Genomic DNA, 16,828 nt, shown 5'->3' with positions numbered 1-16,828 from the left:
AATTTGACTACTCCTTTCCTAATTTTCATATCAATTTTTTACTAACTTCCAAAAAAGTGGGGGGGGGGGGGGGGCAACTCCATTATAATTCATTTTTGTATATGTAAATTTTAAAAAATTCGTTGCTGCGAGAAAAAAGTGGGGGGGGGGGGGGACCTGGCCCCCTGATGCTACGTGCCTGTAAGGTAATGATTATGCTAGTACTATGGTAGTGGTAGACTAAGAAGTGACAAAAACAGCAACAAAATATACATAGTTCTCACTTATATCAATTACATGTATACGCATATACAAGAACATTGCATAAAAAATCATATATGGCCAGAAATTAGACCTGACTTTTACCCCTTTCTATTTGTAACCAGTAACATTGGTTACATCGGTAACAATGTTTGATTATGAATGATTTTCAAACTTTGATGTACTTGTGACAGGTTACAGCGGTTACTGGTAATACTGGTTACAAAACAGAGTTAGGTTTGGGTTAGGGCTAGGGTTAGGATTAGGGTTAGGGTTAGGGTTAGGGCCGGGTTAGGGTTAGTCAGTTTGGGGTTAGGATTAGGGTTAGGGTTAGCTTAGGGTTAGGTAACAATTGTAACCAATGTTACCAATGCAACCAATTTAAAAAAGACCCCCTGTAAATCATGAAAATGACTGTCACCACTGTCACCCTATGTCACCAAGAGAATATAGCTGTAACCATTGTAACCGTTGTGACCAAATAAAATAAGACCCTCTGTTAAACAGAAAAATGCTCGTCACCTATGTTACCTTTTGTCACGAATTGATTATAGCTGTTACCATTGTAACCAAATAAAATAAGACCCTCTGTTAAACAGAAAAAGGCTTGTCACCCATGTTACCTCTTGTCACCAATTGATTATAGCTGTTACCATTGTAACCACTGTAAACAAATAAAATAAGACCCCCTGTTAAACAGAAAAAGGCTCGTCACCTCTGTTATCTTTTGTCACCAATAGAATATACTTGTAACCATTGTTACTGGATGAAATTAAACCATTCAGCGGAAAGAAAATAATAAGTTTTGTCATATATGTTACCTATGCATTTTTTCTGCAATGTCGCCACCTTCATATCCCGAATGAATAAAAAAAAACACATTTTACTGTTTAAATATATGTAGAAAATTACATTTACTACAGCATTAATTGTACAGGCATGTACTAAAATTTTAGGATTTCAAATGAACTTTTAAAAAATGATTGCCGTAAAACCTTTCTCTTTGGGGAACTCAGTACTGTAAGCTTATTGTTAAATTGTAAAGTTTACGGGATGGCTATTATAAATAAAATATAAGTGTAAATACAAAATGAACAATATGATGCATGAGGCCTAAATTTTGTATTTACAACCCTTCAGCAAATATACGAAAAATTAATGTATTTCTGGATTATATGGTACAAGTATACATTTCGTGTAAGCATGTAAACCAGTAGAAAAAATATTTTTACCAAAGACATAATTTTTTAAAAAGTAATATACATGTAGATATCACGAAATACAGCTTTTATTCGCTAAAAGTTGACTAAAGGACTATATATGACAAGGGCCTAAAATGGCCTCCTAAAATGAACATCATCATATGCATTTTACTGTAATTCTTTTTCTTCTTTGCACAGATATATATGTCATGTTTTTACATTATGTTTGATTCAAGTGCCCACTATTTAGAAATATGACATCGTAAAGATAACCTTTTCTCGCCATTTTTGTATTTTTAGCATAAAACAGCTTGTTTTCAAGAAAATTTTCTTTCAGAAAACATAGAGGGCATGCTTGAACAAACAAAATATTTTAACCAGAGATATATTTAGCCAAGACTAATAAGTGACAAAAATTTTTCCTTGTTCAAGCATGCGCTCTATATTTCCCATTCGTAAAATGATAAGAAAAATGTCAATTTTTGACTGATTTTGACTCAATTACAGATATAACGTCACTTCTGACGTCATATACTGCCAGTGAGTACAAATAAATCAAATAAATAGGTGAAAAATATATTTTATATCAACTCTTCTAAGAAATAACATAACATTTTATTGTACCCGAAACACTTTAAAAAATGGCAAAAATGGGGGCCAAATTTAACTCATAGCATATATAGTTCAAAGAAAAAGCTGATAAAGTTGCATACAAGGGTTGATCTGATAAATCGAGATGTTTTATGCTTTTAGAGAGACTATTTTATATTGAATACATTCATGCTAAAATACATCAAATTAAAGATATAAAGATCAATTCCTTAATAAGTGTTTATTAACTGTCGAATTTAGAACCGGTTACACGACGCGGGTCAATTGTAAACTGAGTGAGGTCTTTATTCAACACCTTTGGTCTCAATATTCAGTTTTGAATAAACCACCGTGTCAATTTTCAATACGGGTCAACATTCTTCGTTACACCGCCACATAAGATATTCTACCCTTTCACCAACGGGCTTCTCTATTAATTATGATACACAGTCTAAGAAACAAATATACATAACATTGGCGGATCCAGGGGGGGGGGGTTCCGGGGGTCGGAACCCCCCCCCCCTTTCTCTGGGACATATGAATTTTTTTTAAAGACGTTTAATGCCTATTTAAAGGCAATTTTCCTCATTTATAATGGAAAGACTGAAGTTATCTCAAATAAATGCTTTTAAAATTGCTTATTTAAAGAATTTCGTTAATTTTGTTCTTATATGAAAAAACCTTATCGATTTTTTATCGAAATATCAGCATCTGGTGTTTACTACATTGGGTAAACATGTGGAAAATTAAAGAAAAAATACATAAAATTAAGCAGTATCGCTAAAAACACAACATCGACAATGTATTTTCTACTCTATCTCTTTAAAAAAAAAAAATAATCATACATGTAGTTCATACAGTTTTGAACTGACAAGCCATCGAGTAAAACGACGTTCAAGTACGAGTACATGCATTCGTTTTACTTTAAAAAGCCGCTTTCAAATGTATTGTTTCGTAAATTAACTTAAGTAATTAAAATAGATGAGTTTTACTGCATTCCATACAAAAAATACAAAGAAAATTACATGACCCGCTTATGCGGGTTATGCTATTTTTCTGGAATGCTAGCTACATGTACTTTCATACCCACATGAAACACAAAAGAAAGCCTTTTTTTGTTTCCGAGAAATTCTGTTACAAAAATACCGTGTAAAGGGTTTACATGTAAACCATTGTGAAAATGCCCAACTTTTCAAAACTTCTCTAAATATGATCGCATCTATACTAGTGCCGGATGATGTAGCGCACCCATTACAGAGGTCACATCAATTCCCTTGGACGACAATTGCCAATCCTATCATTTAGACCTTTGTTGACGAAGGCAATCGATAGAAATCAAAATCGATTAATAGTTCAGAATTTAAAACATCGAAGACATAAAAAAATTAACAAAATATCCATTTTTAATATAGTTGTCGTAATTAGGCTGAGTTATTTTTTGTTTCTTAGTGTTTCTTTTCTGTCAAGCATAGAAGCACTTTCTCATTGCTGGAGACTTGCGTTTCTTGAGGCTAGATATTATGCAAATCTTCCTTACCTAAACCAAAACGGCAAAACGCTCAATAATGCAGTGCACTCTGCTGTTTAAATAGATGTGAAATAGATAGCGATGATATAAATGTTTATTAAATACAGATGTATATGCACGGAAAACGTTCAAAAAGTCCTTGTTTTTTTGACAAATGATGAATTTTGCTCATATGGGTTTTCATCAAATGGAACCCCCCCCCCCCCCCTTTTCCAAATTGCTGGATCCGCCTCTGCATAACGACAAAAAATCTACTTAGATGAGAATGTATCTGTTATACCGTAAACGAATTTTGGATAAAACATCGATATAGTCAATAAAGTATTTTTATAAATTCGGTTGTTCCATTAAGGGCGGCGGAAAGAGCAATGAAGACGTTTATGCAAAACGAACAACCAATTTTTTGAAATATACTGAAATACGAAACAAATCAGCTTAAAACAAAATCAACAGACTCGTTTGCAAAATCTAAATCAAACAACCCAAAGGCTTCACCCAATGGTGTTCACTGAATTGACGCTAGATGGCGTAATTAGATCTGATGAATAATATCTATTATTAACAATTTATTATAATAAATTGACCCTCAAGTTCACCACATTGCAATGGCGTTGTCACACGGTACGCCTCTTAAGTGACCATAGCCCCCCCCTCCCTTCCCCCAAAAGATAATTTTTTATGGTTAAAATGCTACAAAATTTGACATCGCTTACGAAGAGGTGATAACGGTCTCAACCCTAGTGTGGTCATTATTGATCCAGCAAAGGTGGTTTCCTCTGATTATGCGTATATATGTACTTAAAATTGGCAATAATTTTGTAGAAAAAAATAATCTGAGCAGCTACAAATGAAGAAACTTATAGGCCTACACATGAATTTATTTGTAAAATAGTAGCATACTAGTTTATATTTATAGAATAAAGCTCTAGAAGAAATAGCAAATCGTTAAGTTTAAAGACCAGATCATATGGATCACGAGTTGAATACTGATGATTGTAAAAAACCCGTATAAAAGGACAGGCTGGGAGATTCATTAGTGATATTGCGTTTTCTCCACATAAGCTCAACCCATTATATATACAGAATCTTCAAACAAATTGGTGATGTCCTTTCACAAGGCATACACATTTGTAATATACCTTCTTTGTTTATCGCCGGTGTCTTCTACTATTTCTAATCATTTTCGGAGGAAGACGAATTTGGACTTTAGGAGAGATGTGAACGTACCTCCAATGATGGTACCAAGCTTGATTGATTGTGCCACGCTTTGCGCTAGAAGAAGCAAATGCGTCTCATTCTTCTTCAACCTTTTGGAGTCCCTCTGCCAGTTCGATGGGAAGATATATGTATCATTTGACGGGGGCAGCGCTGGTTTCTGGAGCTATTACGGTATAATTGTTAACATGTCTATGCATCTACATATTATTTTCCATACTTTGATTTCAATATGGATACTGTCAGTTCTTGTTATTGAAAAATAAGTAAAATGTCCACACACACACACACACACACACACACACACACACACACACACACAGATATATATATATATATATATATATATATATATATATATATATATATATATATATATATATATATATATATATATATATATACACACACAGGACAATAAAAAATCATTTTTTTTCACAAAGTACTACATAAATTCAGTGTAACTTTAAAATGTTTTGAGATATTTTTGTCTTGGGATTAAATTTGAATTATGATATTTAAATGCAAAACTGTATTCTAAGGCATCATGCCATCATGTTTCTTTGAATGGCATGCTTTCTCTAACACTTGCTAAAATACTAAAAGATCCATTATTTAAGGAGGCCGACTTTAGTTTTCATTGCGCACGTTTTTGGGCATTTTAGTAAAATGGCTTATGCAGTGTGTATATATAAATTTTATGAAAATTTTTCGATTTTATTTGAAAGATTGAACACAATTTACAAAATACAGATAAAAATATTTAGATTTTTAAAGGAAAATTGTATTTTTTAAAATTATTTTTCGTTGTGCGGTAGGTGAGCGTTGCTATTTTGCTTTTATGACGTCATGATAAAATGAAGCTTTGTAGGAGTGCCTTGTAAGAAATAACATAAAAGAAAAAGTAAAAATCGCATGCCATTCAAAATCACAGAATAATGCTACTCTCACCATTTTACCAATCTACATTTGAAATACTCCAAATATGTAGCAAAATATGGTGTACTTTAATATTTTGAGATGACCCCCACTAAAAGCCAGACAGTAGAATTCAGTATTCTTTATATATAAGGTAGAAAATGATGTTACTAATCACATATTAGAATTCGAAGAAAAAGCTATTGTAGTATTTTTTAAATCTGCTTCGAATAGCTGAAAATGACAATTTCTGATATATTCCTATAGTAAATGTACTTATATTTTGAGATGACCCCTAAAAAGAACCAGATGGTCGATTTTCTTGAAACTTTGCAGATACACTAGATTTGGTGTAAATTACCTATGGTTAATAAATTAAGAGTTTTGCTATTGTAGTTTTTCCACAAAACCCCACCATATTGGCATCCTTTTAAAGATAGTTTAAATTAAATGTAAGATCTACTAAGCATCAGCCTTTTGGCATGCAGTAAAACGCGGGTTATGTATTTTTTCTGCAATGGTCGCTACATTCATACCTGCATGAATCACCAAAAAGTTTTTTATCGTACATTTTGACATTATATACTGTGGTTTCATTAATATTCAAGGGTATGAATTTTCGTGGATAAAGTGAAAATCACAGTTTCAAGGATACGCAAATTCGTGGTCAATGACCCTATCAATACAAAGTATTAGTAGAAATTGCGTTTCAATGAATATTTTATTTCAAGGATAAACTTAACAACGAAATCAACGAAAATTGGTATTCAACGAAAATTGATGAAACCACAGTAGGAGAACAACGTTTTACACATAATTATTTATAAAAAAGCTTAATTTATTCCTTTCTCGACATTTCATCCAGATTTGTTAAACACAGATACCCCTGAACGTTCCCAAATAGTGTTGGGAGTAACATGTAATAATTGTACAGGTAATACGAGTGACCAGAGGTTTGTTATAATCAGCTACCAGTATTAGATCTAACCAACCCATTATTTTATTATTATAAAAGTAACTTTTTCTATTTGTAATTTATTAATAGCTGTCTAAAGTAAACTGCCAGGTTTATTTTCCATGTTTTTCTGTTATTTTTAAAACATTCATTTTTAAAAAATATATTTGTTGGTTTGTAAAGTCGAAGAATAGAATCAGGAATAAATCTAACTCCACCACATATTTTCCTGTGTTTTCTGGTCGTTGCGGCGGATGTTTTGTTGGATAGAAAACTCTACTGATGAATCATAGAGATTGATGTTTATCTAATATAGATAGATTTATTGTGATAAAATTAATAGGTACCAAATTCATACGAAGATAAACTGGATTGGAACAGTTTACGCTTTATAAACCGTGAATTGATTTAACTAATCGGTGTTCGTGATACAAGTTAAGGACATGATCACATGTGGATGTCCGAGGATAAAAGAATTTATTTTAGAATTAGTTCTTTGTTTTTCACAGAACTGGAGATGACGAATGTGGCAGCCTTCAAACCAGTTACAATGAGCTCTGAGAGTAACCCTCCCGCCCACTCCCCACATTATGCCGTGGATGACAAAGTAGTAAAAACAATATGGGCGCAGGAGTGCGTGCACACAAAGGGTGAACTTACCCCGTGGGTGATCATTGACTTAGAAGCCACCTTCGATGTTGAATACGTCACACTTTTTAACAGAATCGATGAACATGGTAAGAAATGGGACGCACGCATCAAATATCCCACACACGCACGCATGCGCCCACGCGTCGACTACATTTTGCGATTTGTCGCTGAATAACTGTTTTGTAGCGACTAATATTTGCAACCACAGTGTATAGTATATTGAAAATACAATAGCAGAGACATACTGTAAATTCCTTATTATATGCGAGGAATTAATATCCGCGTAAAATCGCGAGAAGCACATCTCGCGGAATTTAAAACACCGCTTTTATTTATCGGGCAGATGTAAATAATTTAACATTATGATAAAAAATTCGCTACTCGCAATGTTTTATTCCCGCGAGAAATATTGTGACAATACTTTTTGCGAGGGTTTCGACTCTCGCAAAAATTTCTCAAACGCGAAGTTGGTTTACTGTGACGTTTTCTCATAAATGGTCGAAGGGTTAGTGTAATCAGCAAATTCAAGAAGATAATGCAAGAAAATTCACTTTATGAACATTTTAATATTGTGAAGAATTTAGAAGCCACTCAGTATTTTTGTTAAAGCGCTGGTTACAGAATTTAACTAAGATTGGTAACAAGACACCGTATCAATTACATCATTCCTGTTTTTCCTCATTTTAAAGGTGACCGCCTTCGTGCTATCTCCGTTTATCTGGGTGAAGTAAGTGGTTCATTTCCGGTCCTCTGTGGGGGATTTGATGGTCCCGGAGAAGATGCCCAGGTTGTTCATGTTGTATGTAATGAACCGACAAGTGCACGGTTTGTCAAAATTCAACTGAGCAATTCCCAAACATTTTTTTACCCTATAACTTTATGTGAAATTCGAGTTTTAACGTTTAATGCATAGAGGTACGTGTCATTATTATATAACTTTAAAGGGGTATGGTCACGATTTTGATCAAATTCAATTTTACTATTTTTATTATTTGCAATGCTTTAGAAATGTATTTCTAATGATCAAGAGAAATTTGAGAGTCAATCGTAGATTTATAAGCAAGCTTAAGATACGTGGCTCACAACACTTTGTCATGTAAACAAGGTTCGTGCCCTGTTTTTGTTTACATAGGTTCAATATACCAGTAAAAAAATCTTTTTAATCTGATTTGTCGATATTTTTTATTCATTTTAAGCATAAAAAAAAACAGTTTCTAACGTTTAACACATTTATTTTAGGTATGAAATTGGAATTTTCCCCTCAATATTCAGATTGTAAACCAAATTTAAGATTTGTTTACATAGCAAAGAATTGTAAGCTCTGTAACTCGCTTAAAACTCAACAAATGATACTCAAATTTTGGTTGCCTACTAAAAATGCCTTAGTAAAGCATTGTAAACATTAAAATCGGGAAAATAATTTTTGACCAAATCGTGACCATGCCCTTTTCACTTCTCCAATAAACTTGCTGCATATTCCATTATTTTTATGTCTCATTAAAAGATGGTGTATTTTGAGATGATACCAATTTTTTTTTTACCAGATGTAAAATTTTTATCCTTTCACTTTTGCTCAGGAAATATAATTTGCTGATCTAATTTTCATATAATTAATTCGTTTCATCAACTTTCGTCGCAAACCACGGCCAATATGTACGATCCTCTCCCATCCCACGGGGAGAAGTATGCCGACTCATGGCCGGGGCTTGAGACAATCAAACTCTAAACGAAATCTCAATGAATCTAAAAAAGAGAAGAAACGAACATTAACAACCATGCAACATAAACAAAAGCAATCAGTTAATGTGTTTGCCATCTGGTTCTCTAAGGCTCTAATATTTTGATATACAAATGTACCTATTTGATTTACAGATAACATTGTTATTTGCTAAGATGTGGTGTATTGCTATCACATTGACTTTATTTGATTCATATCACGCTTTGTACGAGCTTAAAATGCTTTTATTATATAGTGCCCATAGATATGTTATATACAATGTATCAATGAATCAGTGCATCGTGTTTTTCTCAAGCAATCATTTACAAAATATAAAATTTACAATGATTGGAAAGATCCATTGTACTAATGTAGTAAAAATTCAAATAACGTTAATAAATTTTCATTAGTTTATCAGTGCGAATCGTTGGCCTTTTAACAATGCCTGAATAATGCTTTGTACATATTTACCACTCTCTCGAAGTTCCGGAAGAAATGTTAAATGTACAGGTTCAGTTTCCGCAAGTTTCGCCTGCACATACTAACTGCACATACAATTTCTAAGTTGTGGATGAATTTATGTATCTTGGTGTTTTATTGACCTATAATGGACATTTTAATGTAACACAAAACAATTAGCCAGTCAAGGTAGAAAAGCAATGTTCTGTCTAAGATCTAAGGTTAGTCAATTGAATTTAAATGTTGAAACTACATGTATGTTCTCTCTTTTTGACACTTATGTAAGTAGCATTTTGAATTAGGGATGTGAAGTCTGGGGAAACCACAGTGCGTGTGACATTGAGAAAATACATTTAGAATTCATAAGAAATGTTCTGTGTGTTAGAAAAAATACAAATACGTCTATGGTGTATTTTGAAACTGGCAGGTTGCCTTTGAGGATTGTACGCTATTTTCGGATTTTTAAGTTTTGGTTTAAATTATTACAAACTAAAAATTGTATTTTGAGGTCATGCTATGATAAAATGTTAGAAGAGTGTGAACACAAATTGAAAAATGTATCAAACTGGGTGTCAAATATCAAAGACAAATTGTTTGAAATTGGTTTAGGCTACATTTGGGCTGACCAACACAAAATATGTTATAAAAGCCATTTTTTACTTATTAAGCAAAGAATAATTGATACTTTTGTACAAACTCTTTTTGCAGATATAAATAGTTCATCTAGATGTATGTTATATAAAAATATTATTGACCATTTTTCACTGCAATATTATTTGGTGAAACCCATTCCTTGTATTTACAAAAAACAACTCAGTAAAATCAGAATGTCATCACATAATTTATCCATAGAAAGTGGACGCCACAGAAATATTTTGCGAAATAACAGAATATGTGAATTTTGTAGACCCGAAATTGAGGATGAATATCACTTTGTCTTAATATGTCCACGATACCAGCAATTAAGAGTCAAATACATAAAAAAATTACGAATGGAAAAAACCATCAATGTATAAATTTATACAGCTATTATGTGGAAACAATGTTAGAGAACTCTGTAACTTAGGAAAATTCTTACATCATGCCTTCAAACTACATGTTGACTGATATACTATTTTTAAAACAATTGTTGTAATTAAATCGATGTGTTGAATTGTACATTCTCCAATGCTATTATCACTGTACTACATATTCATTGCTATTACCATTTGTTGGTAAATCCATACAATGTGCTGCAGATATCATTTATAAAAAATTTCGTATGCAATAAGATGTATGTCTTACGCAATAAAGAAAGTTAAAAAAAGTTGAAACTACTTATTTTATGAGTTAATGAAATGATACACACTCGCGCGCGTGCACGCACGCATGCACGTAAATATTTATTTTGTACTGCAATATCATTACACGAACGACTTAAAATGCACTGAAATCAGAGGTTTTGTTTATTATGTTTTTTCCCCACGAAGCAACAAAGATACTTTATGAGAAATGAATCGTTTTATTTGTTATTGTCACATACATTTGTAATAACATGAACACGTGGCTTTCATTATAAAATGTTTTTAAGACATATAATTTCTGCTGTTGCACGAAATAAAAATGAATTAAAACGGGTCAGTAGAGGCTTCCTCCTACTTCCGGCCGTCCACGTCCGTCTTCCTCCGTATAATGAACATACCGTCTCTTATTGGCACCATTATCTTTAATTAACGATAAAAATCAAGTACAGTAATTCCTATATTGATATAATAACACGTATATCATTTAAATATTTGTATATCCAATTTAGGATACACAGTCATGTTAATTAAGTATCATAATTAGAGAGATACACCTTTTTTCAATTTAAAATAAATATTTTTTCCAGATTAAAAAAAAAATGCAATTTTCCTCGATGCGTATAATTTTTATAGAATTGCACAACTTGCAATAAATGAGTCCACTTCTCTTTCTCTGTGCTTCAAATTTTTAAAGGGACTTGGACACGATTTAAGCTCAAAATTTTCAAAATTTATTATTTCAATTAATATACACGTAGATGTTTTCAATGCTTTGAAAAAAATTGAACGTCAAATATCGGGTTACAAGCGAGTAACAGAGGTCAGAATTCTTTGTTTTGTAAACAAAGCTCGGGTCCTGTTAATGTTTACAAATTTGTTGTATTGGTATAGATTTCAATCTAATGTTGCTTTTGTTCTGACGAAATTATCTATGAATCCATTGAATCAGTCTATCTTGTTTCCACAAGTTATTTTGATAAAGAAATGGCAATTTCTTTACTTTACAGTATTTGTAAACAAATACAAGACTCCAGTTTATTTACATAACAACGACTTCTTTCCTCTGTATCTTTTTTGGTGAATCATTCAAAATACAAAAACTAACTATTTTATACATAGAAATCAAAAATAAAAGTTTTTACAAAAGAATTAAAAACAAATATATTGGGTATTATAAAATGAAGCAACAGCATACAAATCTTATTTAAAACCATTCTATTTTTTACTCTATAATTAGTTTCTAATATTGAAGTAACTTGAATTATTAGACTAAGTATTCAGTAATTTGGACGTAATCTGTTTGTTATTCTGCAGAACAAAAGAAGAATTATTGTGCATCCTCATATATGCATGACCTATATGGAGGTTCTTAATAATGTCATCTATACTAGCCTTATATATACACCCATGTTCCAACACATTTTATATCTTCGGATAACAGAATACAGGCAAGTACCTTGTGGACACTTCCGTCCTGTCTGACCATTTCGTTGAATTTGGTAACGCCTTCTCCTCGTTCACCCATAAACCCCTCCTTTGTGTACGGATCCCCAAAGAACAGGACATTGTCCACCACTATGGTCCCATTTGGTGCCAGAAGTCCTAAATCCCAAATCATCTGCAACATGGTCACAAGATTTTACAATTGCTTGAATAACACCGAAGCGACAGGAATGAAACTGGTTATATTTTGGGATCATTTGTTTAGATTTGAATTTATCTAATGTCCATTAGTGATATTGCGCTTTCTCCACATAAGCTCAACCCAATATATATGCAGAATCTTCAAACAAATTGGTGATGTCCTTTCACAAGGCATACACATTTGTAATATGCCTTCTTTGTTTATCGCCGGTGTCTTCTAATATTTCTAATCATTTTCGGAGGTAGACGAATTTGGACTTTAGGAGAGATGTGAACGTACCTCCAATGTTGGTACCAAGCTTGATTGATTGTGCCACGCTTTGCGCTAGAAGAAGCAAATGCGTCTCATTCTTCTTCAACCTTTTGGAGTCCCTCTGCCAGTTCGATGGGAAGATATATGTATCATTTGACGGGGGCAGCGCTGGTTTCTGGAGCTATTACGGTATAATTGTTAACATGTTTATGCATCTACATATTATTTTCCATACTTTGATTTCAATATGGATACTGTCAGTTCTTGTTATTGAAAAATAAGTAAAATGTCCACACACACACACACACACACACACACACACACACACACACACACACACACACACACTACATAAATTCAGTATAACTTTAAAATGTTTTGAGACATTTTTCTCTTGGGATTAAATTTGAATTATGATATTTAAATGCAAAACTGTATTCTAACGCATCATGCCATCATGTTTCTTTGAATGGCATGCTTTCTCTTACACTCGCTAAAATGCTTAAAGATCCAATATTTAAGGAGGCCGACTTTAGTTTCATTGCGCACGTTTTTGGGCATTTTAGTAAAATGGCTTATGCAGTGTGTATATATACATTTTATGAAAATTTTTCGATATTATTTGAAAGATTGAACACAATTTACAAAATACAGATAAAAATATTTAGATTAGGAAAATTGTATTTTTTAAAATTATTTTTCGTTGTACGGTAGGTGAGCGTTGCCATTTTGCTTTTATGACGTCATGATAAAATGAAGCTTTGTAGGAGTGCGTTGTAAGAAATAACATAAAAGAAAAAGTAAAAATCGTATGCCATTCAAAATCACAGAATAATGCTACTCTCACCATTTTACCAATCTACATTTGAAATACTCCAAATATGTAGCAAAATATGGTGTACTTTAATATTTTGAGATGACCCCCACTAAAAGCAAGACAGTAGAATTCAGTATTCTTTATATATAAGGTAGAAAATGATGTTACTAATCACATATTAGAATTCGAAGAAAAGGCTATTGTAGTATTTTTTAAATCTGCTTCGAATAGCTGAAAATGACAATTTCCTATATATTCCTATAGTAAATGTACTTATATTTTGAGATGACCCCTAAAAAGAACCAGATGGTCGATTTTCTTGAAATTTTGCAAATAAACTAAATTTGGTGTAAATTACCTAATGGTATGGTTAATAAATTAAGAGTTTTGCTATTGTAGTTTTTCCACAAAACCCCACCATATTGGCATCCTTTTAAAGATTGTTTAAATTAAATGTAAGATCTACTAAGCATCAGCCTTTTGACATGCAGTAAAACGCGTGTTATGTATTTTTTTCTGCAATGGTCGCTACATTCATACCTGCATGAATCACCAAAAAGTTTTTTATCGTACATTTTGACCTTATATAGGTGTACAACGTTTTACACATAATTATTTATAAAAAACCTTATTTTATTCCTTTCTCGACATTTCATCCAGATTTGTTAAACACAGATACCCCTGAACGTTCCCAAATAGTGTTGGGAGTAACATGTAATAATTGTACAGTTAATGATACGAGTGACCAGAGGTTTGTTATAATCAGCTACCAGTATTAGATCTAACCAGCCCATTATTTTTTTATTATAAAAGTAACTTTTTCTATTTGTAATTTATTAATAGCGGTCTAAAGTAAACTGCCAGGATTATTTTCCATGTTTTTCTGTTATTTTTAAAACATTCATTTTTAAAAAATATATTTGTTGGTTTGTAAAGTCGAAGAATAGAATCAGGAATAAATCTAACTCCACCACATATTTTCCTGTGTTTTCTGGTCGTTGCGGCGGATGTTTTGTTGGATAGAAAACTCTACTGATGAATCATAGAGATTGATGTTTATCTAATATAAATAGATTTATTGTGATAAAATTAATAGGTACCAAATTCATACGAAGATAAACTGGATTGGAACAGTTTACGCTTTATAAACCGTGAATTGATTTAACTAATTGGTGTTCGTGATACAAGTTAAGGACATGATCACATGTGGATGTCCGAGGATAAAAGAATTTATTTTAGAATCAGTTCTTTGTTTTTCACAGAACTGGAGATGACGAATGTGGCAGCCTTCAAACCAGTTACAATGAGCTCTGAGAGTAACCCTCCCGCCCACTCCCCACATTATGCCGTGGATGACAAAGTAGTAAAAACAATATGGGCGCAGGAGTGCGTGCACACAAAGGGTGAACTTACCCCGTGGGTGATCATTGACTTAGAAGCCACCTTCGATGTTGAATACGTCACACTTTTTAACAGAATCGATGAACATGGTAAGAAATGGAACTCACTCATCAAATATCCCACACACGCACGCATGCGCCCACGCGTCGACTACATTTTGCGATTTGTCGCTGATTAACTGTTTTGTAGCGACTAATATTTGCAACCACAGAGTATAGTATATTGAAAATACAATAGCAGAGACATACTGTAAATTCCTTATTATATGCGAGGAATTAATATCCGCGTAAAATCGCGAGAAGCACATCTCGCGGAATTTAAAACACCGCTTTTATTTATCGGGCAGATGTAAATAATTTAACATTATGATAAAAAATTCGCTACTCGCAATGTTTTATTCCCGCGAGAAATATTGTGACAATACTTTTTGCGAGGGTTTCGACTCTCGCAAAAATTTCTCAAACGCGAAGTTGGTTTACTGTGACGTTTTCTCATAAATGGTCGAAGGGTTAGTGTAATCAGCAAATTCAAGAAGATAATGCAAGAAAATTCACTTTATAAACATTTTAATATTGTGAAGAATTTAGAAGACACTCGGTATTTTTGTTAAACCGCTGGTTACAGAATTTAACTAAGATTGGTAACAAGACACCGTATCAATTACATCCATCCTGTTTTTCCTCATTTTAAAGGTGACCGCCTTCGTGCTATCTCCGTTTATCTGGGTGAAGTAAGTGGTTCATTTCCGGTCCTCTGTGGGGGATTTGATGGTCCCGGAGAAGATGCCCAGGTTGTTCATGTTGTATGTAATGAACCGACAAGTGCACGGTTTGTCAAAATTCAACTGAGCAATTCCCAAACATTTTTTTACCCTATAACTTTATGTGAAATTCGAGTTTTAACGTTTAATGCATAGATGTACGTGTCATTATTATATAACTTTAAAGGGGCATGGTCACGATTTTGATCAAATTCAATTTTACTATTTTTATTATTTGCAATGCTTTAGAAATGTATTTCTAATGATCAAGAGAAATTTGAGAGTCAATCGTAGATTTATAAGCAAGCTTAAGATACGTGGCTCACAACACTTTGTCATGTAAACAAGGTTCGTGCCCTGTTTTTGTTTACATAGGTTCAATATACCAGTAAAAACATCTTTTTTAATCTGATTTGTCGATATTTTTTATTCATTTTAAGTATAAATAAACAGTTTCTAACGTTTAACACATTTATTTTAGGTATGAAATTGGATTTTTCCCCTCAATATTCAGATTGTAAACAAAATTTAAGATTTGTTTACATAGCAAAGAATTGTAAGCTCTGTAACTCGCTTAAAACTCAACAAATGATACTCAAATTTTGGTTGCCTACTAAAAATGCCTTAGTAAAGCATTGTAAACATTAAAATCGGGAAAATAATTTTTGACAAAATCGTGACCATGCCCTTTTCACTTCTCCAATAAACTTGCTGCATTCCATTATTTTTATTTCTCATTAAAAGATGGTGTATTTTGAGATGATACCAATTTTTTTTTTACCAGATGTAAAATTTTTATCCTTTCACTTTTGTTCAGAAAATATAATTTGCTGATCTAATTTTCATATGATTAATTCGTTTCATCAACTTTCGTCGCAAACCACGGCCAATATGTACGATCCTCTCCCATCCCACGGGGAGAGAAGTATGCCGACTCATGGCCGGGGCTTGAGACAATCAAACTCTAAACGAAATCTCAATGAATCTAAAAAAGAGAAGAAACGAACATCAACAACCATGCAACATAAACAAAAGCAATCAGTTAATGTGTTTGCCATCTGGTTCTCTAAGGCTCTAATATTTTAATACACAAATGTACCTATTTGATTTACAGATAACATTGTTATTTGCTAAGATGTGGTGTATTGCTATCACATTGATTTTATTTGATTCATATCTCGCTTTGTACGAGCT

At 32.8% G+C, this 16,828-nt stretch overlaps 2 protein-coding genes across 2 annotated transcripts; both read left to right on the top strand.

The window, feature by feature from the left end:
• The first annotated feature begins 4,778 nt into the window (after positions 1-4,778).
• On the top strand, positions 4,779-8,213 carry LOC128165183 (fucolectin-6-like). Its single transcript, XM_052829436.1, has 3 exons — positions 4,779-4,950; positions 7,159-7,386; positions 7,990-8,213. The coding sequence occupies exons 1-3, from the start codon at positions 4,794-4,796 to the stop codon at positions 8,211-8,213; spliced, it is 609 nt and encodes a 202-aa protein (XP_052685396.1). The 5' UTR covers positions 4,779-4,793.
• A 4,460-nt stretch (positions 8,214-12,673) lies between these two features.
• LOC128164649 (fucolectin-1-like) lies at positions 12,674-16,080 on the top strand. The gene is made up of 3 exons (XM_052828606.1): positions 12,674-12,845; positions 14,736-14,963; positions 15,567-16,080. Exons 1-3 carry the CDS (start codon positions 12,689-12,691, stop codon positions 15,788-15,790), a joined length of 609 nt encoding a protein of 202 aa, XP_052684566.1. The 5' UTR covers positions 12,674-12,688; the 3' UTR covers positions 15,791-16,080.
• The last annotated feature ends 748 nt before the right edge of the window (positions 16,081-16,828 follow it).

The sequence above is a fragment of the Crassostrea angulata genome, chromosome 10 (genome assembly GCF_025612915.1).
Source record: "Crassostrea angulata isolate pt1a10 chromosome 10, ASM2561291v2, whole genome shotgun sequence".
In the NCBI taxonomy this organism is placed as follows: Eukaryota; Metazoa; Mollusca; class Bivalvia; order Ostreida; family Ostreidae; genus Magallana; species Magallana angulata.
This window is presented reverse-complemented; position numbering and strand designations above follow the sequence as displayed.

Bases quoted from the DNA above. Each gene is read 5' to 3' on its own strand.
- LOC128164649 (XM_052828606.1), top strand. From the start codon at position 12,689: ATGTTGGTACCAAGCTTGATTGATTGTGCCACGCTTTGCGCTAGAAGA. The intron at 12,846-14,735 runs GTATAATTGTTA...TGTTTTTCACAG, and splicing joins TGGTTTCTGGAGCTATTACG to AACTGGAGATGACGAATGTG. The intron at 14,964-15,566 runs GTAAGAAATGGA...CTCATTTTAAAG, and splicing joins TAACAGAATCGATGAACATG to GTGACCGCCTTCGTGCTATC.
- LOC128165183 (XM_052829436.1), top strand. From the start codon at position 4,794: ATGATGGTACCAAGCTTGATTGATTGTGCCACGCTTTGCGCTAGAAGA. The intron at 4,951-7,158 runs GTATAATTGTTA...TGTTTTTCACAG, and splicing joins TGGTTTCTGGAGCTATTACG to AACTGGAGATGACGAATGTG. The intron at 7,387-7,989 runs GTAAGAAATGGG...CTCATTTTAAAG, and splicing joins TAACAGAATCGATGAACATG to GTGACCGCCTTCGTGCTATC.